The sequence below is a fragment of the Synchiropus splendidus genome, chromosome 1 (assembly GCF_027744825.2).
Source record: "Synchiropus splendidus isolate RoL2022-P1 chromosome 1, RoL_Sspl_1.0, whole genome shotgun sequence".
Classification (NCBI taxonomy): domain Eukaryota; kingdom Metazoa; phylum Chordata; class Actinopteri; order Syngnathiformes; family Callionymidae; genus Synchiropus; species Synchiropus splendidus.
The window spans coordinates 43685091-43707557 of NC_071334.1; the positions used below are offsets into that span (position 1 = coordinate 43685091).

Consider the following 22467-nt stretch of genomic DNA (forward strand, 5'->3'; position numbering starts at 1 on the left):
AACACTGATGCACAGTGGCTAAAAGGTCTCCCTGAATCTCCCTGAACAAGGTGGCATTACCATTACAGTGGCAGACATCCAAGAGAAAGTCTCAGGTATGAAGAACTGGACAGCACCAGGTCTGCACATGACTGAGGGCCGTGCAGTCCTGATTCAGAAAGATCCTCAGAAGGGAACAAGCCCATCCAACGATCGGCCGGTCACCTGCAATGATGCCCCGCCTGGTCCTGCACTGCCTGGATTGATTGCAAGAAAGCCTATGACTCAGTGCCACACTCATGGATCCTGGAATGTCTGAGACTGGACAAGATTAACAAGACTGAGGTGGCTGACATGAACAAATGCTACCAATGGCTAGAGAGGGCTGGACTGAATGACAGCACAGAGGCACTCATCATGGCGGTACAGGAACAGGCCTTGAGCACCAGAGCAATAGAGGCTCAGATCTACCACACCAGGCAAGATCCCAGGTGCAGGCTATGCAAAGAGGGCCCTGAAACAGTCCAGCACCTCACAGCAGAGTGTAAGATGCTGGTAGGAAAAGCATACATGGAACGCCATAACCAAGTAGCCAGTATAGTGTACAGAAACATCTGTGCAGAGGTGAAGGCAACAGTAGTGCCTGTAGTGATCGGAGCACAAGTGGCTCCAACAGATCCCTGGAGAAAAATCACTTCACATCACTTCTCACCCCAGAAGAGTGCAGTCCTAGGAACAGCTAAGACCCGCAGGACCCTCAAGCTCCCAGGACTCACCCACCCCACCTGGGAAAGGGGGGTGGGAAAGGGGGATATATATATATATATATATATATATATAGTAGTGTGTCATCAATTCAGTGACACACTACTACCACCATAACTTCTAGCGGCCCTATATATATATATATATATATATATATATATATAAATATATATATATATATATATATATATATATATATATATATATATATATATATATATATATATATATAGGGCCGCTAGAAGTTATGGTGGTAGTAGTGTGTCACTGAATTGATTGACAGCTGCAAATTCGATAGTTACTACAACTATGGAGAAGTTCTTGAAAAGAAAAAAAATGATAAAGAAAGTGATGGCGCCCCCAACAGTAAAAACTGTTCATGAAAGTGCCTGTTGAAGTAGTTTTTATATTTAATTACAGCACTTTATGGCAATACTTTCTTAACACTTAACTTGTTGAGAGTTTATGTCACAAATAAATATTTGTACAATTATATTATATTATATATTATATCATATTACTTTTTTTTTTCAACATTTTGCATCAAGTGATTTCCCCCCTTTTATTCTTTAGTAAATGTGATGAGCATGACTTGCACCTGGTTCTGCTGCAGGTGGGACTTTTCGATGACAAATATCTTTGCGCTGATCACATGCGGCTTGTGAGGCGTTTATGGTCGAGTCTCTGCTGCCCCCCGGCGGCCGCGAGTCGCTCCGCAGGCTGCCGGTAATTGGAAACACCTGTTAATCCGTGGTCGGCATTGTGGTTCGTCTTTCACAGACAAGTTCGCTTTCACACCATCCGCTCCGATTCACGATGAGGAAGGCGACAGTGAGACTTGGGACCTCCATCTGCAGACGGTTTCTACGTTTGAGGACTTGATTGGAAGATGAGTCGGCACCTGCGCGCGCAGATCTAATCAGCGCCGTGTCTCCCGGACCGGACTTTACCTCAGGAACCTTCATGTGGTCTGAGATGAAATGTCGCAGGCAGGTCAGAGCTCAGCTGCAGATGTGGCTGGAGGGTACCCGGTGAGCAACCTGACCCTGGTGGTCCTGCTTCTCATCCCCTGCGTGGTGGTCCTGCTGCTGCTCAACTGCTTCTTCCTGGCCTACAAGCTGCTCCTCGGGAGAAGGAGGCGGCAGCACACAGGAGACATCGAGGAGCTGCTGCTGCAGTCCACGCTGCGCAGAGCCAGGATGGGCTCCATGGTCTCCCCACAGCTGGAGGGTAGGCGGGCGTACATGTCTCTGTCTGAACCCGTCCTCTCCCAACCCGTCACCTCTTCCAGAGCTTCATCCAGGGCCGAGCTGGACCACAGAGTTCGGCTCCTGAGGCCGGATGGAGCGACGGGCTCCGACTCTTTGAAGTTGCCCAGCAGCATCCGGGCCGCCTCACCCGTGATCGGACTCCACATTGGGTCACGATCCTGCAGCACCAACAAGACGGACTGGTGCAGAAGCGCACCGGTCCTAACGCAGTCCAGCGACTCCGAGGCTGAAACCGGAGTCAACCTGGTTCCGCCCAACTCTCCCATGGTGAGTCAATCGGAACCAGCCCTGATCCAAACAGTAGCAACCGACCTGGACGGAGCAAGAGATGCCGTGTATAACGGCAGAACCAATGAAGTTAATGAACCACTCGTGAAGTAATCCATGCTGTCTTCGGAGTATCAGATACACAGCTTTTATGAAGGCGCCGGTGGATAAAAGTCTTTTCATTCATCGGATTTTTTATTACGTTTGTACGGTTTAAGGTCGAGTGCTGCGAGTAATTGGTAATTTTAACAAATTAAATGACTCTTGCAAATTAAAGCAGGAATTATGCGCAATGTTTTCTGAATTTCTTACACCATTGTAGCTGATAATTTAATGCAATTGACCCATATTTCTGATGCAAGAATGTTAGTTTGGTGTTGAGTAAAATGTGACGTATAGTTGTGTCATATGTTTCTATTTGTTATTAAATGAATAATATTGAATACGTGGAAATGTATGAACTGTTTCAGTCGCAAAGCAGGATTATTGATGTCGTGTTTTCTGAGGCAACGGCTCTCATAACGTTGACCTTCACGCGCGTGTTGCAGTGCATTGTGGGACTGCTTTGATGTGAAGAACACATCAAGTCCATCCATTTCAGACTCATATCTGGAGCAAGATAAAGTGTCCTACAGCTCCTCGGGTTTACAGAGAAAAAGCTTAATCAGGTTTAAAAAACATGGGAACCAATTTAAGACATTCATGGCATCAGATTCACATGACGTGTCTGTACCTTCTTGTTTTGCAGCAGGAGTTCACAGGTCTCCGACGCAGCTGTGCGTACGATATTCTAACAGATGTGGATCCAGCAGCTGCAGTTCACCTACTGGACCAGGTAGATTTGGAGTACTCGGAGATGCCATCAGAGATGTCCTGTGTGGACACTCCTCCTGCGGGCTCTGGACTGGACAGCGACTTTGGAGCGAGTGCAGGTATGTGTCAAGAGGAAGCACTCGATCTTGAATAAACCAGAAAATATATTTGTTGAGTGACCTTTCTTCCAGGTGTGTCTCTGCGGATACTGTCGGCAGACAGTGACGGTTTGTCCAACGGTGTGCTGTCGTCAGTGCTGGAGTGGGATTATTACGACCCCTGCTACGTCAAACAAAACAATCTACCCAAGCACAAACACCACAGACTAGCGATGCACACCAAACAGTACTGGGTGTAGGAGAAAAAAAAAAATCTAGCTTTTAAGTGTTTTATTTATTTTATTTAATATTATTTTAATATTGTAGTTGTTAATGTATATTTTCCATGTCACTTGTGCCACTTGTTTTCACTTCATCTGTCGCATCACTGATTTGTCACGTTCTGTTCAATCCTCACTTCAGCGATCACGGCACCGTCTCACTGAAATTGCTTGTACTCACGCCACCAAGTCAGACACGTTTTCTTTCACTCACCTTGATGAATAAACACTTGTTGAAAGAAGTTCACCGTAGTTGATTAAATCAAGGGAGGTGAAGAAGAGAGTGCAGGTAGGGTGGAATGTAGCAACTACAATGAAAAGGAAGTGTCATAGTTGAGACCTGCCATGATGAAGGGTTTAGAGCAGGTACAGCAAGCCGTGCCATGAACGGGCCGATATGGGTGCAGGCTTTCTTTACCAACTAAGCAAGCAGCACAATGGCAGTCGACCGGCATTGAGAGGTAAAGCCAGCAGCCACACCTGCGATTTGGATCTGTCCGCTGAGGAGTCAGAGACAAATGGCAGGAAGCAGAGCAAGAAGTGATAAAGATGACATTCAGGTTTTCAGTGACAAGGTGATTAGGCCACATCAAGAATAGAAGATTCAATTTCGAAATAAGTGCTGAATTTTAAAGAAACTCAGGGTTTCCGCCAGGAATGTTTTGAAACTGTGCCCAGATACATATGCGATAGAGAAACAATGAAGCAGAAAGATTTTGACTTTTACTGAATAGGTGACAATAAAAAATGCTTGTAAATCTGTCTCCTTAATAGTGATGGCTAAATGAGGCATCGTGAAGCGTTTCGACGCAATGACGCACTGTTCTGATACTGTGTCACTGAATACTGACACCTGCTGGACATTAAAAATCTCTGCAGGCAAACTGCTTTGACTGAGCGGACACTGACTTGGTGACCTACTGTGCACCATATTATTTAAGTCTTCGCATTCATATTATATTATTCCATTTCTTTAAATAATGTGAACATGAATCCTAATGTGAAAAATATGAAAATGATGTGAATGAGGATGCTTGTGGACTCATTGTTTTTCCAATGTTTTTACATTTTCTAAATTAAATTCTACCTTCAAATTAATGTGAATTCGAATGGAGCAAGACAAGTTGAAAATCTGAGACAAACTGGGTGAAGACTGAAATAAATACATGATTCTCCGACAGGAGATCAAAACGGTCCCACGCAGCAGACAACTTGCGTTTCCCTTGGAGCTGCCACAAAGACATTCACAAGGAACAGTGAGATTAGATTGTTTCAGGAGTTGCTTCCTGATGACAGATGCGCTTCCTTATAAACACAGTCTGGCGCGTTTTTGCAGAGTCGACACAGTCACGTGACTGTCGCAGGAATTGATCCGTGAGTTGTGGGACTCATTGTCTCCTATCAGTAGCGGTTCATCTCTTCCTATGGCTAGCTATAATGCGCCACTCGAGTTCCACAAGCAACTGGTTTAGTGATGAGGTTTATTCCTGGATCTTTCCGTTAAATGCCAGAGACCATCATCATCATATCCACCTCTCTAATGTGTTAGGTGTAATCTGCTTCCTTCGATGTTTCCACTTTGTTTTAATATTTTTGATCTTTAAAAAGATTTGACATTTTTTCTGATGCCTTGACTGCACTCATTCAAGCCGTGGTAGCAGCGCACCACCATCGTGCACATGTAGGTAAAACTCTGGGACTATGTTTACTTGGACTGACTAAAAGTTGTGACAACTTTCTTGATACTAACAATTTTCAAAAGACAATTCCAGAGTTTCTTAAGATAAGATTCATAAAAGGAACTGGCAAAACAGTGGAGTTGCAACACATTGCAGCTTTAATCAAATGACATTTCTATTTCAAATGTTTCATTGCAACCGTTTTTCCAAATCAGTTGTGAACTCTGTTCAGCAGAGTGGGACAGCATGTATAGACTGTGAACATCATTGGCAGTTCTGCTGCACGAGAAACTTGAGGCGGACTCCAACAAAATCTCAAAGGCCCACGTCGTTGGAATAGTTTATTCTTTTTTTAACAGGTATCTGTACATTAAAGATCAAGTGCCACTTGAATTGTTTGAAGTTCATAGGGGATGTAACTGACAGCGTACGATGCAAACATGAAAAACTCTAAATGCACCAATTACTCAAAGCTAGAGAGGAAATTCAACACAATTTGCTTGAGCTTAGCGTCGGACGCCTCAGAAATTTTACCGTCAGCCCTGCAAAGACAAGAAAAAAAAGAAACAATTGTAAGTGCTAATGAAAGGTAAGAGTAAACTGAGCAAAGAGGAAGTTGGACTGACTTGATAGCAGCCAGCAGGTCCTGGTGCTGGCTCAGAATGTGCTGCAGGAAAGCCTTCTCGAATTTGGTGATCTTGCTTGGCTCCATTTTGTCCAGGTGTCCTCTAACACCAGCATAGATGACCGTTACCTGTTCCTCGATGGCCATTGGAGCTGGTGGCAGAAGAGTATCAATATTAGAAGGGATCTATCAACAGAGCACATGACACCCATGACACTCACAGTACTGTCCCTGTTTCAGAAGTTCTGTCAGACGAACACCACGGTTCAGCAGCTGCTGAGTGGCAGCATCCAAGTCAGAACCGAACTGGGCGAAGGCAGCCACCTCACGGTACTGAGCGAGCTCCAGCTTCATGGTACCGGCCACCTGAGTGTGAATGAAGGTGAGGATATGAGGGGCGGGGGAGTGCTGCGACCAAATGAAGCTCCAGAAGAGCACACCCACCTGCTTCATGGCCCTGGTCTGGGCAGCAGATCCGACACGGGACACAGACAGACCGACATTGATGGCAGGACGGATTCCCTTGTAGAAGAGCTCGGTCTCCAAGAAGATCTAGAGGACAACGGCAATTTACTAAACTGGAAAATATCAATATGATGGAAACATGCTGACAAATGAGACAGGAAATATTCTCCATGCAAATCCAACATTAGGATCCAAAATGTGTACTGTGTAAACAAACTTCTCTGTGGTCAAAGGTCAGCTACCTGTCCGTCTGTGATGGAGATGACGTTGGTTGGAATGTAAGCAGACACATCACCAGCCTGTGTCTCGATGACAGGAAGGGCCGTGAGGGAGCCGCCACCGAAGTTGTCGTTCATCTTGGCTGCCCTCTCCAGCAGACGGGAATGGAGGTAGAAGACATCTCCTGGGTAAGCCTCACGACCGGGGGGTCGACGCAGCAGCAGGGACATCTGGCGGTAGGCCACAGCCTACAGAGACACGTGGACCGTTTCACAGCACTGACCATGTTGAGTTCAACCTACAGAGAATTCAGAGTGAGCTAACATCTCACCTGCTTGGACAGATCATCGTAGATGATCAGGGCATGCTTCCCGTTGTCTCTGAAGTACTCTCCCATGGAGCAGCCGGAGTAGGGAGCCAGGTACTGCAGAGGAGCAGCATCGGAGGCGGTGGCAGAAACCACAATGGTGTACTTCATGGCGTCGGCGTCGGTCAACCGCTTCACCAGCTGAGCCACAGTGGATCTCTTCTGGCCGATGGCAACATAGATACAGTACAGCTTCTTCTTCTCATCGGTCCCCTCATTGAAGCGCTTCTGGTTGATGATGGTGTCGATGGCAATGGCGGTTTTGCTGCAAAAACAAAAAGAAATGTGACTGTAACATTGTGCTCCAATCGAGAACGGCATGCATTCAAGCGTGGCAATAACAATGGTCTCACCCAGTCTGCCTGTCTCCGATGATAAGTTCACGTTGGCCACGACCGATAGGAACCAAACTGTCCACAGCTTTGATGCCAGTCTGCATGGGCTCCCTCACAGAGATGCGAGGGATGATACCAGGGGCCTTCAGACCCACACGACGACGGGTCTTAGAGCCAAGTGGACCCTTTAAAAGAGAAATATTCCAGTATAAGAACAATGATTCCTTGCATTTTAACACAGAACTGTGAGAGCCTTTTTGTTATCGGAATATTAACATACATGATAAAAAGTGTTGATAACAGACCGTTTCCACAATAAATAGCAAAAATAAATAAGAATTACTTCAGTGTTTTCCCAGTTTGAATTTAATTCTAAATAAATGCTAAATACCTTCCCATCGATGGCATTTCCCAGAGCATCAACCACACGTCCCAGCAGTTCTTCACCCACAGGCACGTCTACGATAGCTCCGGTTCTCTTCACAATATCACCCTCCTTGATCAGCTTGTCGTTACCAAACACGACAACACCAACATTGTCGGGCTCCAAGTTCAGAGACATACCCTGGGACACAAATAGGCAGGGTGAAAGGTCACGTTTTACAATGTGTATTAAATCAAAACAGGAACCCTAGATCCCTCCTTAGCTAGAACAGAATGAGTGAATACATTTGTGCCACCTCCAACCATGTGATTTGTAACTTCCTTGAGCTCACCTTGAGCCCAGATGAGAACTCCACCATCTCCTCGGCCTGCACATTCCTCAGACCGTACACTCGAGCAATGCCATCACCGATGGACAGCACGCGGCCAGTCTCTTCCAGGTCAGCACTAGTGTCTGCTCCCAGGATCTTCTCTTCCAGGATGGAGGACACCTCAGCTGTGCCTGCCATTTACCAAAAATGTGTCACGCAAATTCATATACAAAATGACAACAGAATAATTACCCGTTTTCTGCATCCATGGTCTGGTGGTGTGCAGATTCTTGACTCCTACACAGGCTGCGGCAGCATTTTTCACCTTTAAAACAGTAAGTGGAATAAAAGATGAAAATATTTTAACTGTGTTCTTTCTACATTTGAACAGTATCTCGACATGAAGACAGGTGTGCCAGAGTACGCAACAATGCATTTTAAATTAGCAACAATTTCCTATTTCATATGGTTTACGCAATTATTCTAGTTCAATTGTAGCATCCTTAACAGTGTCCCTACACCTTACTTAGCACTTTCCAAAAAAATAGTTAAGACTTTGTCAACTTTTTTCTCTGTAGTCAATTCTCCAATGTAATAGTATCCATTAACTAAGACCAATATTTATAAACATGTGCCTTTCCTTTGAGATACCTACAGTGATCGACCGCAATATACACAACATTGCAAGCTTAAAAGCTCCAAGACAAAATTAATTCGCCAATAGATGCATGTATTGCCAATGATGAGCTTGAGGATTACATTTAATAGTTTAAACTGGATGAGTGCATCCCAGTTATAACCTTTATCTGGTCAAAGCAATGCAAAAGTGCGAATGACAGGATAAGCGAGCATGCGCAGTTCGGCAAACATGACCTTCAATTCTATATTTCAATCGTCCCCGCAGCATTTTTCTGAAACTGCGAACAACCATGACACTAAAATAATCACACGTGGTATACAAGCAATCGGTACCCACGCAGAAAGAGCTATTTAACTGCTGCAACCGCGTATTGGAGATGAGGAAGTAGCGGTGTGGAAGGCCCGGTGTCCTCCAGAGCTAAAAGACGTCCGTATGCAATGACGCCGCCACGACTTCTCGAGCACTAAAACACCGTGTGTCTAAAGCTGGGTGAGCTAACATCAATTAAACAGATGTTATGTGCACTTACGAACACCGCACGACGGGGAAGAGTGCGGGCCAGAGCCGCTGCAACGCGTACTGACAGCATATTTAGCCGGCGAGGTCTGTCCTGCTCCCGGAGTGAAGCGAGAAGGCTGCTGGAGGCGGCGGCGACGGCGAGAAAGGTCACGCTGAACCGGAAGTACTTTCTGAAGCGATTCGGAGTTATTGTTCATGATACATACAAAAATATAAATGCATGAAGGCTAGTATGTTGACGAGTTAGCATATTATAGATTAGGTTTAAATCTATTATTAATTTATTTAGAATATAGTACTTGTGCATAGGCCTCGGGCTGCCATTTCAGCGATAGTGTTGCATCAACTCGCTATTTGTTGCGGATTTTGAGAGCAACGCCGTTTTTTAGTAAAACGCGACAGCTCGTTTTGCTCAAATATATACGTTTTAAGAGCAGAATGAGAGTAAGCAGTCGTTCGAAACATCCGCAGTGTCATTTTCAGTCGAATGGGGTCGCTGTGGCTTTTTCAAAAACCGGAAGTGGCGCTGCTATATTCGTGAACGACATTTTAAAATAAACACAGCTAACTGCTAACCGTTAAAGGGGCTGGCAACGCTGTGAGTGCACTGCGCCAAAATACGGATTTGTTGAAAGGTGTTGTAGATATCGGCAGCCACTGTGCAGTCTTTGTGCATCGAATGACTGAGGGCGGACAAATTGCCGAAGATGTTGAACGATTTAACGCTGACGAAAGAAGAGGAAAACTAACGCAGCGGTAAGTTGCAACCAACGCAGTGGGCTAACGTAGCACTGGAAATAACGTTAGCTGCAGGCGTTATACTGTTTGCTAGCCACATCACTCGCCAGATATTGCTTCCATTTTAGGACTTTCGATGGCAGCTGTCGTGCAGTCTGAATATTTTTCCATGACTCGGCCTCCTTGCCAAGTCCTGGAAGGTTATGACCGAGCGTTGCTACCCGCTGTATCCCGTATCGGCTGGCCCCTGCTTTCTCCGATCTCAACTCCTCTAGTGTTGCATTGAAGGGCTCCTCTAGTAGCTCGTCATTTATTTTCCGGTAGATGCTCTGTAATGCCTCATCTTGAACCCCCTGTTTCTGAGCTGCGCACCAGCTCTAACTACTGTAGCTGTCTTGATATGTATGTAACGAAAAACCACTCAATTACTATTAGTGCATTAATGACTTGCGTTATTATCTGGTTCTGATTATCGTTTTTTGTTAGCTAAATGAAACGATATTGTCACATATTCCTATCTGAAACCTGGATTAACTTTCCTGGTGACTGGTTGGCTACGTGACTTAAATTCCAGATTCTGTTTACTCACATATGTTCAGCTTGTAGCAGATGATTTCATAGTTAGTGATGCATGATGTCTAATATTGTCATACTGAGGCTCAACATTTCACTTTCTAAAATATGGTTCTTCTTATTCCTGATAGGTGAGTCCCAGTCGGGGTTCTTTGGTCCACGTGTGCTTGGACCACTGGGCTTTGAGCTCAACTAGCATGAAGATGGCTGATTCTGAAAAGTCAGAGGAATTCATTGATGCAGAGGGCCCTCAACAGTGCCTTGAAGCAGCACAAACAGCTGCAACTTCTACTCAGGATGAACAACTTAAGACTGAAACAACAAGTACCAGCTCACCACCTAGGGGAAAAGAGGCTGACAGCCCATTGCATACAGAGGGCGAACAGAGCATTCTATCAATGCCCTGTTTGATGAATGAGCTTCGCAGAGACTCACAAGAGTCACAACAGGCATCCACTGAAAGTGAGAAACCTGCCTCTCGCCAAGTCTATGAGAGTGACTCTTCAAACCCTTGTATGCTCTCGCCGTCATCCAGTGGGCACCTTGCTGATTCAGACACAGTCTCTTCAGGAGAAGATGGTGCCCCTCCACCTGCTGAAGTGGAGGAAGGAGAAAATACAGAAGTCTCTAATAATCTAGAAAAGGCAGGGGCCAAGCAAACATCTTCGACAGCATCAGGAGGAAGAAAATCTCGACGGTCGCGTTCGGAAAGTGAAACACCACCCAATGCAATGGCTGCAAAGAAAAACCGCTGCCAGGCCCATGTGGTTGAAGCTGCGGGAGGGCAGGATAAACAGACTAACGGAAAACTGTCAAAGGTAAAAGGGCACCGGAGTCAGAAACACAAAGAGCGCATGCGCTTGCTCAGGCAAAAACGAGAAGCAGCTGCAAGAAAGAAATACAACTTGCTGCAGGACAGCAGTACAAGTGACAGCGAGCTCACGTGTGACTCCAGCACCAGCTCCTCTGAGGACGAAGATGATGACACTTCTGGAGGCAGCAAGACAATCAAGACGGATATTCCAGGTAAAAAACAGTTTTCACAATGCATACATAAAATTCAATGATATGAGCGCAAGTTCAGTCCAAATTCAGTTGAAATACAAGCAGGTTTGAGGAAAAAAATACAAGAAAAAGATTTTTTGCTATTGGTCATGCTTATTATTTTATTCTCTTACAAGTGCATAACATCAGTACTATCTGGAACTTGTCCTTCCCGTCATGCCTACATCAGATTATTCTCTCTCATTGCTTGTCTGCGTTCATTGTGTCAGTAGATTACATATTTTCTTGACACACTGTCACTAGCTTTGGTTTTTCTAGTCAGATACCCAAATGCATGCACTTGATTTTTTCTTTTTCATTCATGAGTCTAACCTGTGTATATCATCACTTTCCAAGATCATTCTGGTGATTTTATCAGCGCTGGTGTTTGGTAGAATGTGGTGTTTCGCGACACTCAATTTCATTGTTGCTTACTTACACATTTCATTGGTCCTATCGTGCCTGTGTGCTGGCTAGAAAATGTACTGTAATATGCAGCTCATTTGCAGCTTTATTGCTTTTATTCTTAATGCGTTTGGAGTTTTATGGTCGTACGCTAAATTACTGTTTAGAATAGAAAACGTGTTGGATTGTGTGTCTTGTCGATGAGTCTTTGCCTCTGGTGCATTATTCTTAATATAGCTCAAGATGAGGCTGGATGTCATTATTTCGAAATCATCTTGCAGTAGTTACTATTTTGCGAAACCGACATGGCTGTGTACTGTGACACATGGTCAGCCAGAATCTTTCAATAACCTTTGCGTATCAATTAGTTCAAAACTAAGTCCCTTAAATTTAGATGATTTAAATTATTCATGTGGATTTTTCATCCACCGTGTGAGCTGTGCAATTATTCTAAAATCAAACCAAATGCTCAGCCCCGACTTAATGTGGTTGAGGAGCTATCTATTTTGTTTAGTGGGCTGACTAAAGAGAAATGTTTTCTCGGCTCCCAATCTTTTCTCTTCTTCATCCGTGTCAACAAGTCTTAAGTTAGGTAATTCTGATTTGTGTCTATGCACAATGAATGCAGTCCTGGTTAACATTAGGAAAACATTTTTTTCGTATTAGGAACTGTGGGTGCTTGTGGTGTTTTGTTTTTTTTGAGAGCCTTTCTGCAGTGTTCTAATTTCAATAAAAGGCTATTTGTTGATTTAGTTCAGGCAGGTTATGGCAGTCTTAATGTATGATTTCCAAGTGTTGCTGGCTGTTACCCTTGGTTAAGCAATGGTTGCATTTTCAGTGTTAAAGGCTTTTGTTTTTCTTTTTTTTCTGTTCATGCAATTTCAATCTAGGACTAAAATGCTATTACCAGACATTCAGGTGTTGTCTTGTATGATCTTGCCCCCATTTTACATTCACCACAGAGGTGTGAGTGCTACAGCTGCATGATTTAGTCCATCAGCATGAACGAGTCGAACTGCACGTAACCAAAAATAAAATGTGTTCTTTCTTTTTGATACAAAACTCCACGTCCGAAGCATGAACATGCTACTGTATTGTCTTACGGCTTGGCCTCAATGTCTTTAAAGCTGGCTTCAGACGTGCTTCGGAGAGATCCAGAGTGGGCGCCCAGATTCATGGGCTGCTGGACACCGGTTCGTGGGACAGGAACGGCATCGGCAGTGTTCTGGAGGAGGCCATGACTCGCATTGCTGTGATGCAGCGCCAGACCGAGGAGCGATTTCGGGTCTGGATGGAAAAGCTTGCGCACCTTGATTCAGACGACTCATCCAAGCGCTCAAGCGATGCCCCAGAGGGGCCGCAACACCAGTCCCAGGGTCAGCGACCGTCCCCTCCGAGCTCGTTTTTGCCATCTTCAGAGTCCGCCGAGACAATGGCCGCTTACATGTTGGCCAGAGAAAACAACAGTCTTGCCACAAGGCCAATAAACAACAACAACAATAACATTCTGTCCGACGTGGTCCCTCAGAATGGAAATCTTAGCCCACCAGACCCTAGTCTCTTGAATGTTTAAATGTCCCACTCTCATCTTCCGTAATGTAGTTTGTGCAAAACGTTTTGACGCTAAATGGAGTTAGTTAAGAACCACTGCAGCTGGACTTGAGAAGATTCATCTCTGCACACCATGAACTCAAGCATCTGGCGACTCTGAAACACTGTGAGATTTGACATTGACGCAGAAACTGGACTGAACTCAATACATCGAAACCCATGTTTTATGAATGGTCACAGCTGTAAGCGTTCACAGAAACCCAACCGGGGATTCACAGTTCCCTTCAGAATGTGCATTACAGCAGCTGGACAGTCATCAGTGCCGTGCGAGATGAAGTGCTGCTACGTTTGAGCATGTGCCTTTTCATTCCGAATTCACACTGGAGTTGATGGAACAGTACGTGTTTTCAAGACCCACATTACAATATTGTACTCTGAACTGTTTTTGCACTTGGTTTCTAAGTAGTTCCAGATTTCCGAGTATCAAAGGAGCTGTTGTTTTTGGTGGCAGAGCTTTACTAACAACAGAATCAACTTCAGGCGATCTACATAAGAAATCGCTCGTCTAAGGTCAACCAAGTTTAGAAAACTTTACTTTTCACGTTGGCCTTTCCGTTAGATTGTGTGCAGAGGCTGCGGTTGGTGCAGCAATGAGAAATTAGATTTTGAGTTATGTGTCTTTTTATAAGGCTTAGTCTCTGTTTTGGAAGTTGGCCACAGCAACAAAACCATCTAAATTTAACTCTTCTCTCCTTATAGTATTTTTTTTAACTATTATTTGCACTGGTCCACCGACTTGGCCTATTTCTTCTCAAAGCACCGCTTGAATGGCAGTCTGATTTTATTAAAATCCAGGGTCTAATGTTGGTCTCTACATATCTACATAAAAATTATGTCAACTTATGTCATGTTAACTTTGTTTTTAATTTCATTTGGTGCATGGACGGTGTTCAGTGAAGAAATATATTGGTCCCAGAAACAAAATTAAACAGTTTAAATGTTTTGCGTTCTGCCGTTTAAAGTTTAATCGGAGGAAGTCACAGGCCAGATTGGTGCATGCTGTATACTTAGATCTGTATCTCTTGTTGTTAAGCATTTCTTTTATTTTATTAGTGTATTTTAATCACGCTACCTCTATAGATCACTAGATCTGTCAATGATGTTTTAATTGTCGTTGCAGTTGAGTTTGTCTTTTAGTATTTTTTTTTTGGTAAAGATATAGTGGTTTAAGTAAAGAATCGAATCAGAGTGGCATCATCCCGATTTTGGAATTTGTGGAAAGCCTTTTTTTTTTGTTTGTTTGTTTGTTTTTTTAAATGTCTGCTAGAAGAGTGGTTAATGTCCAAACAAGTCCAGTTACATATTTTGGAAATGAGCGTAAAGTATCTTGACTGTCCCGGAGCACCTCAGTGGTGGTGATGTTTACTGACCGATCTGTGTGATCAAGTGGCCTTCTCCAACCCTGCTAACACGATCGATAGTCATAAAAGCTGTGATGAGGGAGTCTGTCCAAATCATATTCAGAGTTAGATAGCTACTGTGTTTTTGTGCATATTAAGCCTTAAGGCTGTGAGTTTTGCAGAACCGAGCGCTAAGAGCATTGCTTCTCACCTGTTTGCATGTAATCAGTATTTAGGTGTTTTTATCTGCGGCATGTTTGCAAGACGCTTTGCTTACGCTGAGAAATGGTGACTGATTTGTTTTTGTTTTGAACTGTATGTATATTGGTGTGTTTTGTTTGGCATCACACTCATATTTTGCCAGTTCTCCCCAAGAATGAATCCCAAAACTGCTGTAGAGTATCTGACACCACTTTTTGTTCTCTAACTCGAAAGAAGCCTTCACTTGTGCCAATTGTGGACAGTCTATGTAAACATAGACCAAAGAGTATCCTGGTTTACACTTCTATCTTTGTAACCCCAAGTTAGGAGTTAGTTATTGACCTTTTTTCCTCCCTCATATCCTCCGGAGTTTGATCTATCCGTTAGACTCACCTGTCAGAGTATCCAGGTGACCTCTCTCTCTCTCTCTCACACACACACCTGCACAGCAGTGTGTTTCTTCCAGGGACTTGTCCTACAGGGTACCATGAAGTACATGCTTCTCACTTTTTCAGAGTTTCAACTTCTGTCATCCCAACACATTTCTTTAGAAGTGTTTTGTAACAACTGTATCCCAGTGTAGTTTTTATGTGAATGGCTGTTACTTTAAGAGCAATAAATGATGCTGAAAAAGTTGTCTGCTAGTCTACTTTATTGTGGACACAACAATGATTTTTTTGGGGTGTTTAATTTGTCTAAAATGTAACCATCATCTAAACTACCGCTAACTACATTCCTCAGTACCTTCAATGAGTTTCCACTGTCACACAACCTGTTAATGAGAATACAGTGGGAATTGAATGAAGCTGTTGTGTGTCCTGTGGTGTCAGTTGATGAAGGGCATGACAAACAAATCTGCCAATCGAGGAATAACTGGCCTCAAGCTTTCTGAACAAACCATCTCTTAGTCTATTGGCAAACTCTTTTTAAGAGCCACCAGTTGGCAGTTCAGCTCTGTAGATGTTTCTGTTTACTGATAAGCGGTTCCTTTCTTTATGCTTCTTCCTGAAACGTGTTGCTGCCATTTCAAATCAGCTGTGGTCGCTCGACTTCAGACATAATTTGAATAATACAGTGTTTTTGTTTGTTTTCTGCAGACGGGCCTCCAGTAGTGGGTCACTATGATATATCAGACACTGATTCTAACCCGGAGAGTATGAGTGTGGAGACAGTCCAGCCCTCGGTGATAAAGCATGAGCGTAACACACACACAGGCCACTCGGGCTGTATAAGAGCTCTGAGCTCGATCGCAGGTCAGTTGAAAACAAACGTGTATCGAAAACGTTTCTCTTCTCCTCCGTCGGTAACCGGTGTGACCGCCGTCTCCACCGGCACCTTGAGTCCACTCCCTTTTGCCTGATGGTTCACGCTTGTGCTCCGACTAATGTGATCTCACTTTTCCAACTTCTCTGTGTTCATGTGGTTTAGGTGTGAATGGAGTCCAGACACACTGGTCTTTGTCCCTGATAGCTTGTCCTCCCGTCCTACGCTCCTCAGCTCATATACACCGTTGCACTCCTGAGTCCCCTTGTCCTCTTTAAACCATGAACAAGATTCCAGTTCAAGACAACTATAGAATGACAACCTCAGACTACGAAATACACTCGAGCTAAGTTGGACAACAAGTCCGAGACATTTGCATTTTCATTTGGAAACCGTTTTGTGCCCTCTAATTTTGTTGCTTCACTAACCATCACATGAACACGGCTCTTTGTTTTTCCTGCTCTGTGTCATTTCCGAAGCCATGTATGTCTTCACGGGGACTTTTCTTGGCGCTCCGCTGGTTTTGTCCACTCTTTATTGTTGGCGCAAAGTTTGGGTTTTTGTCACAGCAGTGATGCACCCCTCACTCATCGAGTCTGACAAGTGTTCTTCCGTGTTTGTTTCAGGGCAGGTGGAGGCAAAGCACAAGGACACCAGTCAGCACAAGGGCCCCATTAACATTGCCTCCTCTGACAGCGAGGTGGAAATAGTCGGCGTGCAGGAGAAAGCACGGTAAAGACAGCCTTCCCAGTGGGAGACCTTTTCTCCCTGATTGTATGAATATGGTGTTGAGCATGATTCTCTCCTTTTGTAAATCAAAGATTTATTTTCTTGCTCCTCTTCCGCCAGATGTGCCCATCCATGCGGAGGTGTCATAAAGAGTGTGTCCACTTGGAAGGATCCCTCAGCGGAGCAGTTAAACAGCACAAATCCGGCACAGCTCTGGACTTCTGTTTCGCCTCAGCACAACTGGGCATCCCCCCCGGAGGTGGTGGACCTCACCTTGGACGAGGATGCTGGACAGAAATACCTTCTTTAAACCGCACACTGAAGACTCACTGTCGTAACCGTCCTTGCCTCTGTGTGTTGACTGAATTCCTTCCTGAAGTCGTGAACAAACTCTTCCTCCGCCGCAGCGCTGTTTTTAAATCGTTTCATCTGTAACAAATTCTGCTACACAGAAGGTTATTTTCAGTTTGTTTAAGCCCTTTATGGTTACATTTTTTGTACCACCTTGTACCTGACAGGTGAGCCTTATCAGGCTGGTTATCAGAAGCAAAGTTTTAAAAATGAATAGGTTAAAATGTTGAAGCGTATTGATGCATGATTATTGCAAAACTGCATGTAAAAGTTCCTGCTGCACCATTCCTAGACATCACATCAGAGCTCTGAATGCTGAATCACAGTTCAATCCCTACGAGGTCCCGGTTGGAAAGTCAGTTGTCCTGGGAACGTCCAGGTGTTTTAGAGAGAAGAGTGGCTCAGTGGAAATCACAACGCCGATTGGTGCGACGTGTCCCTACACAAATGTCATCGACTTTCAAAGTGCAAATTCGTATAACAACTGATTTACTGTGACCTTTAAGTCATTCTTATTTAGACACGTCTAATTTTCTCCTTGGGTTCAATTGCGGCTTTAACCCATTCCAGTTCCCCCAGTGTTGTCACTGTTCCAAATGTCAGCCAGACAAAATGATGTTTGTCTGCTGCCACAGATTCTGAAGGGTCAAATTTGTCTTCTTGATTTCACTTCTGAATCGAGTTACCCCCCCACCCCCTGTGCCACTGACCCAAGTCAATGGTTAAGCGCTTCTATGCAAAGATGCAAACCTCATGTGAGCTCAGTGGGAGTTAATGGGAGCTGATTTCTGGTCTGGTAAACCCCTCTGCAATAACCATGCATTTTATCTGGAAGCGCAACGCAATATAAACTAATATACTGTATAAATAGCATCCAACGTCTCCTACGGTTTCTACTTTGCTTGAGTGTACAATCACTTGTTTCCAAGCCATTCTTTTCAGGTGGTTTTTGAAGTGGCACTTAAATGACAGAATATTGATTTAGTAATGTCTTTTCTTGATAGCAATATCCTTTTGTTTAATACCTCACACCCCCTCCAACCACTCCCGGAAGTGGTTTAGTGTTGTGTGCATGCAGGCTGTCTATTCAATTTGCTGCTAAAGAGCAGGTCAGCGTGACTAGCTGTTCCACGACAAACGTATTACATTTGCGGTAGGGGCGAAGCGGCAGCTGGTAGACTTGCTCATGGATCCGCGGCTGTTTGAACTTTGTGATGTCTCACCACTGGTTTCACCTGTAGTTCAGGTAAATAGCTTCACTGCAGCTTGTGCTCCGGTGCTCCGACAGTTCAGCTTCTGTTACTGCAATATTACGGTATTTTGTTGTTAAACAAGTGAACTACTGATCCTGAGGAGAGGAGCTCATCAGTATGTGCTTTTTGACAGCCCGGTTTATCTGTGCATTTTCAGTATGAGTGTTCAAGCTAATATAGTTGACGGTGAATGTATGATCCTGCAGTGCTGTTTTCTGTGTGTCTTTTTTTCCTGAATGAATGCAAAGTCCAACGCTCTTGGGACCCCGTCATGTATCTTCAACAGAAAACTGCAAAGCAAAGGGGGGCTGGACGCCTTGAAATGTGCACTATTTTCTTTTAGGATTGTACAAAGCTTATTCTTTTACATAACAAAGCTGTGGAATTAACTATTACTATATTTTATGAGTAGATGTGAAGTCAGCTTACTTATTAGAAAATGTTGGTGCCTGTGTGATGGGCATTTTCAGAAGAGTTCTATCCTCAGTGGTTTTCTTTTTTCCACAGTTGCGTCTTGCACACTGTCTGGTGTCTTTTGCGGTCATTTTACTTTTTGCGTCTGGGAAAGGGAAATCTTTAAAAAATGCTTAAACCAAAGTCTATAATATTTCTTTCATTGTCACCTATCTTTTATTCTGAAATATTTTATCTTGCCGTTTTAAAATTACCTGTACATTTTTCAAGTGGCCAGTTCTTTATGCATTTATAACGCACCGACTTATGTCTGACATGGAAAACATTGCTTATTCTGACTCATTGTAATACATGGGAAACTGCTGTTCGGTTGTAGTTACACCTCATGTTCGGTTCCCCACTCTTTTGCCTTCTTTTATTCGTTCTTTTAAACGCTTCCGTCAGTGTTTTAATTTAATGACAGGTTTGTCCTCTCTGTGGGCCCCTTCTTGAAATAAAGTCTGTTGAACAAAAATATTTTGAAAGTAAATAAATAGAGCGTTATTTAATGACACTTTTGTCTTGTCATTTCCTCCGTCTGTGCGGTTTTGTGATCATCTGCGTTTATTCAAAACAAGGATCGATTAACGTATGGATAACACAAATCGTTCACTCTCTGGTGGAGGACCTGAAGGCGAAGCCCAGTTCTTGTTACCTGTTGGCAAGCCAGTTTCCTAACATACTGCCACCTGCTGTCCACTTGCGCTCATTGTTGTCAATAATATTTCACATATTTAAATAAGGACTTTAATTATTTAGATAAAATCAATGTAAACAGGTTTGGTGGAGGTCTGTTTTTGGTCTTAGTTTTTGCGATCTTGGTTTTCTATGCGGAATGTCCATAGCGAAAAAGCTCCATTGTCCTGTAGAAACTCATGTGTAGACGCCATTTGAGGCAGCTTGAATGTCTTCAGCCGTCATCATGATGTTTCCTGGATGCCTCGCTGAGGTGTTTTAAGGATGTGACCTTTTGGCCGATGCAGACCACGGTACACAGCTGAACACACATCCAACCTGAATCCAACATGGGGCATAATTTTTAACGGTGGGTATTAAAGCATACTGGGCTGCGTTCAGACTCATGCTTAATGCAAGTGGTGCCTTGGGGTCTCCTAAAGACAACGGGGACACACTTTAAACATCTCCACGTGAGGCAGACTATTGTTGTAGGCAGTTTCTTTTGTTGGCTTAAACTGAGCAGAGATTGTTTCACACCTCTGTGGATTATTGTGTTTTTTTATTCTCATTCATTTGGTTAGTGTTTCGCCTTTGTTGTTAGTGAGAGGGGAGGATGTTATGCAGATGCTGCCATTGTCAATCTTTCAGATGTTGCTGAGAGAAAATACATCTTAGTTGGTGTGATAAATTAAATGTATTTATGTTTTTATGTATTTATCTTTCTCTTTAATTGGTGTAAAACGAGTAACTAATGTGATATTGATGACTTGCAAATGACTGAGAGGTTGCATGTTTTGTTCCAGGAGACTTATCAGTTTGTGATGAGAAGACCTCAGGAGATGGATCTCCAACACTCATCATTATCACTAGCATTACCATTAACAGCGTCCTCAGACATGAAGATGTAGCTTAGCTGGAAATCCCACTGCTGTCTTGGCTCTTGTCTAGACAGCCGCCTCACTTTGAACAAAGCAGCCTCATGCCAGGTCAAATGTCATGCAACGGCACCTGCCACTAGGGGGACATATGGAGTTCATTTGTTGAGGACAATGAGGGAGTGGAGCAATGCAGTCTGCAGGGTGCCTTCTCCTGAAACCAAAGCCCTTTAGCCACGTTCTTTTCTCCCTCCGTCAGCCAGGGTTGTCAGCTGTATGCTAATTCTTGTTCCCTGGTGTCGTCACAGAGCAGCAAGTGTGTTGCTGCACTCTGTGGCTGAGATTCAAGCCCAGTGCGGTGCTTGGATTCCACAAGTCAAAGTGACTGAGATTGTGGTTACTGGTTGTGGGGGGGGGGGGGGGGGGGGGGGGGGGGGGGGGGGGGGGTGTATGAGCTGCACAAATGACCCTTTAAACATGGTGACACACTCCAATGCAAAGACACAAGCGTCTGACTTGTGATCCCCATAAGTCCGGACCAGATACTAAAATAATAAAAAACAATAAAATTCCAACGTGACCGGAATAAACTTGGAACGAGATTCAGTTTGAATATTATATTTTACTTGAGAGGCTTTGTAGTGAAACTCCCTTTAGTCTGAAACTATGTGAGAGGCAATTTCCACTGGGACCACATTTCATGTACGTGAGGGACGAACTATTACTAAGCAAATTGTATTCTCTTCCTACATCTTATCAGGCTTTTCCTTATGAAATGCGACTGGACCTAAAGCTCTATAATTGGTCCGCTCAACTTAGGAAAAGGATAGAATCTACACAGCTTGATTTAGAACTAAACCTATCTTCCTCGGCAGCTCAAATCTCTTCTCTTTATTGACAAAGTACATCATTTACGCTCTGTCAAAAACAATGTCATCATCTATAATTTGTTGTTGGTATGCAGAGATGTGAGAAGATATTTGAATTTGTCCATAGCTTAAAATCCAGATTTTCCAACCCGTAGAACATTGAACGTTGGTAAACCACGGTTTACTGAAGGCCTTTCTGACATTTCAGTGTTGCTGTCACTAGATACAGTAAATTCTTTTTGGAATTTGATAACGTTGTGATGACAACTAAATCTCTTTGAGGTTTGATCTCACAAAATATGTAACCCATTTGGAGGAATGGGGTGAGCGGTGCCGTTTTTATATCTGTATTTTATAAGTGGAAAAAAAAATCAATAAAAACATTGTTTTGTCTTGGTATTTGTTTATTATCATGATGGTTTTGGTCATATTTGTTTCGGCCGTCAGACTGGTGAATTTGTGAAGAGCCCTTCTTGTTTGTTGTTTATTTATTTATTACTTCTATTGTCATTGTTTATTTGTATTCATTTATGCTTTATTTTATTTTATTTTGTTCATTATTGCACGCTGTACCAAAGCACTTTCCTAGTTGGTGGGATCCCCTCTGACATATGCAATAAAGCTGATTCCACTGATTCCGTTTGTGACGTCACTTTCTTTGTATGTATGCCGATGCTTCGTGGACGTCTTTGATGCTTGTTGTGTACCTTTAATGTCTTTGGTATGTGTCAGTATCTTTCTTGTCAGAATCAGAATCAAATTTATTGCCATAGTCAGTGGGGATCCCACCAACTCGGAAAGTGTTTTGGATTAAAGTGCTGACAGAAAAAATAAAATAAACAAAAGGCTGCTGTGACACGTTGAATTTCCCCATCTAATCTGATTTTTCTAAAATAATAATGGCAGGAAAAATATTTTCAGAATACACAGCTGGGTTGTGAAAAACTAGCCTGTTCTGGTTTTCATTGACCTCATCAATAAAGACATGTATTTGGCTGTCGGTGGTTTTAACGGAATGTTCTTTCTAGTTCAGGCGTCTCAGTTAAAGCGCACCAGAGGATGATGA

At 43.5% G+C, this 22467-nt stretch overlaps 3 protein-coding genes across 6 annotated transcripts; 2 read left to right on the forward strand and 1 right to left on the reverse strand.

Moving 5' to 3' along the window:
• The first annotated feature begins 1724 nt into the window (after positions 1 to 1724).
• hwa (huluwa) lies at positions 1725 to 3628 on the forward strand. The gene is made up of 3 exons (XM_053853765.1): positions 1725 to 2282; positions 3031 to 3214; positions 3287 to 3628. The coding sequence occupies exons 1-3, from the start codon at positions 1725 to 1727 to the stop codon at positions 3451 to 3453; spliced, it is 909 nt and encodes a 302-aa protein (XP_053709740.1). The 3' UTR covers positions 3454 to 3628.
• A 1852-nt stretch (positions 3629 to 5480) lies between these two features.
• On the reverse strand, positions 5481 to 9184 carry atp5fa1 (ATP synthase F1 subunit alpha). The gene is made up of 11 exons (XM_053878039.1): positions 9029 to 9184; positions 8112 to 8184; positions 7881 to 8050; positions 7556 to 7729; positions 7183 to 7349; positions 6794 to 7094; positions 6486 to 6710; positions 6223 to 6330; positions 6000 to 6144; positions 5780 to 5930; positions 5481 to 5695 (listed from the first exon to the last, which is right to left on the reverse strand). The coding sequence occupies exons 1-11, from the start codon at positions 9086 to 9088 to the stop codon at positions 5617 to 5619; spliced, it is 1653 nt and encodes a 550-aa protein (XP_053734014.1). The 5' UTR covers positions 9089 to 9184; the 3' UTR covers positions 5481 to 5616.
• A 369-nt stretch (positions 9185 to 9553) lies between these two features.
• On the forward strand, positions 9554 to 19500 carry ark2n (arkadia (RNF111) N-terminal like PKA signaling regulator 2N). Of its 4 annotated transcripts, XM_053853514.1 has the most exons (5): positions 9554 to 9774; positions 10461 to 11355; positions 16028 to 16183; positions 16820 to 16925; positions 17043 to 19500. In XM_053853514.1, exons 2-5 carry the CDS (start codon positions 10527 to 10529, stop codon positions 17230 to 17232), a joined length of 1281 nt encoding a protein of 426 aa, XP_053709489.1. In that variant the 5' UTR covers positions 9554 to 9774; positions 10461 to 10526; the 3' UTR covers positions 17233 to 19500. The 4 variants fall into 4 exon arrangements, with proteins under 4 accessions (XP_053709489.1, XP_053709491.1, XP_053709492.1 ...); XM_053853516.1 differs by lacking the exon at positions 16028 to 16183 and having other exon boundaries at positions 17043 to 19499; XM_053853517.1 differs by lacking the exons at positions 16820 to 16925; positions 17043 to 19500 and adding an exon at positions 16428 to 16793.
• Positions 19501 to 22467: the final 2967 nt, after the last annotated feature.

Coding starts and splice junctions, on each gene's coding strand:
- atp5fa1 (XM_053878039.1), bottom strand. CDS start 9,088: ATGCTGTCAGTACGCGTTGCAGCGGCTCTGGCCCGCACTCTTCCCCGT. Junction 8,185..9,028: donor TTCCCCGTCGTGCGGTGTTC/GTAAGTGCACAT, acceptor ACTGTTTTAAAG/GTGAAAAATGCTGCCGCAGC. Junction 5,931..5,999: donor TCTGAAACAGGGACAGTACT/GTGAGTGTCATG, acceptor TTCTGCCACCAG/CTCCAATGGCCATCGAGGAA.
- hwa (XM_053853765.1), top strand. CDS start 1,725: ATGTCGCAGGCAGGTCAGAGCTCAGCTGCAGATGTGGCTGGAGGGTAC. Junction 2,283..3,030: donor TTCCGCCCAACTCTCCCATG/GTGAGTCAATCG, acceptor CTTGTTTTGCAG/CAGGAGTTCACAGGTCTCCG. Junction 3,215..3,286: donor CGACTTTGGAGCGAGTGCAG/GTATGTGTCAAG, acceptor CCTTTCTTCCAG/GTGTGTCTCTGCGGATACTG.
- ark2n (XM_053853514.1), top strand. CDS start 10,527: ATGAAGATGGCTGATTCTGAAAAGTCAGAGGAATTCATTGATGCAGAG. Junction 16,184..16,819: donor AGCTCTGAGCTCGATCGCAG/GTCAGTTGAAAA, acceptor TGTTTGTTTCAG/GGCAGGTGGAGGCAAAGCAC. Junction 16,926..17,042: donor GGCGTGCAGGAGAAAGCACG/GTAAAGACAGCC, acceptor CTCTTCCGCCAG/ATGTGCCCATCCATGCGGAG.